This window comes from Rhincodon typus, chromosome 3 (genome assembly GCF_021869965.1).
Source record: "Rhincodon typus isolate 14 chromosome 3, sRhiTyp1.1, whole genome shotgun sequence".
Classification (NCBI taxonomy): domain Eukaryota; kingdom Metazoa; phylum Chordata; class Chondrichthyes; order Orectolobiformes; family Rhincodontidae; genus Rhincodon; species Rhincodon typus.
This window is the reverse complement of record NC_063334.1, coordinates 66,586,668-66,587,495: the sequence shown is the minus strand read 5'-3', so window position 1 is coordinate 66,587,495 and position 828 is coordinate 66,586,668. Positions and strand designations below refer to the sequence as shown.

General features: G+C 51.3%; 1 protein-coding gene across 1 annotated transcript in view; it reads right to left on the bottom strand.

The window, feature by feature from the left end:
- LOC125482819 (peptidyl-prolyl cis-trans isomerase C-like) overlaps positions 1 to 604 on the bottom strand; it is a 9,315-nt gene extending 8,711 nt beyond the window's left edge. The window contains exon 1 of the mRNA XM_048595292.1: positions 397 to 604. Within this exon, the coding sequence (XP_048451249.1) occupies positions 397 to 495 (99 nt within the window). The 5' untranslated portion in view covers positions 496 to 604. The remainder of the gene's footprint in view (positions 1 to 396) is intronic.
- Between the last annotated feature and the right edge of the window lie 224 nt (positions 605 to 828).

Genomic DNA, 828 nt, shown 5'->3' with positions numbered 1-828 from the left:
AGCAGGCCAAGCAGCATCATAGGAGCAGAGAGGCTGACGTTTTTCTGATGAAGGGTCTAGGCCCGAAACGTCAGCCTCTCTGCTCCTATGGTGCTGCTTGGCCTGCTGTGTTCATCCAGCCCTGCACCTTGTCTCGGATTCTCCAGCATCTGCAGTTCCTACTAACCCTACAATTGAACTCGTGTCTCAATGTAACAACGTAATGTCGAATCAGTCGGGTCTGAGACCTGAACTCCCGCCTTCTGTCCATTCTGATTGGACGTTTGAAGGGTGGTCCCTTCAGCGAGCCCCGCTGTTGGGCAGATCAGCTGTCAATCCAGTTGCGACAGGGCGGATTCGCCTCTTGCTGTCTGCTGCTTGTCTCCCCTCACTGTCCCCCAGCAACTGTGAACCTACCTTGGCTGTTACCTTTGGGCCTCGCTTTTTCTCAGTCATACAGGTGGCTGCATCCAGAAGAGACACCGCGAACAGAAACAAAAGCAACTGTGATTTCATCCTGGGGAAAATAAAGTTTTTTTTAACTTAATTACGTGGCTCTCATATCTCCATCGACAAACACCCATAGAGATCGAGACTCCGCCTCTCACTGGAAGCAAACAGCGCAGCACGGCGGGTGGGGACAGCAGGCACACACGCCCTTTCCGGGATCCCAGAGCAGAACGGGTGACAAAGCGCCGCTCACGTCTAACCTCCGATTTGCAGTTTAAACTCCGCGAATCTTACTTAAAGCACCACAAGTACAGGACACTTCGGCACATTTCCCATCGAATCCAATGATTCTGGATAAATTGTTCAGTAATCGCACGAACAATTGGACCCGTATAGTAT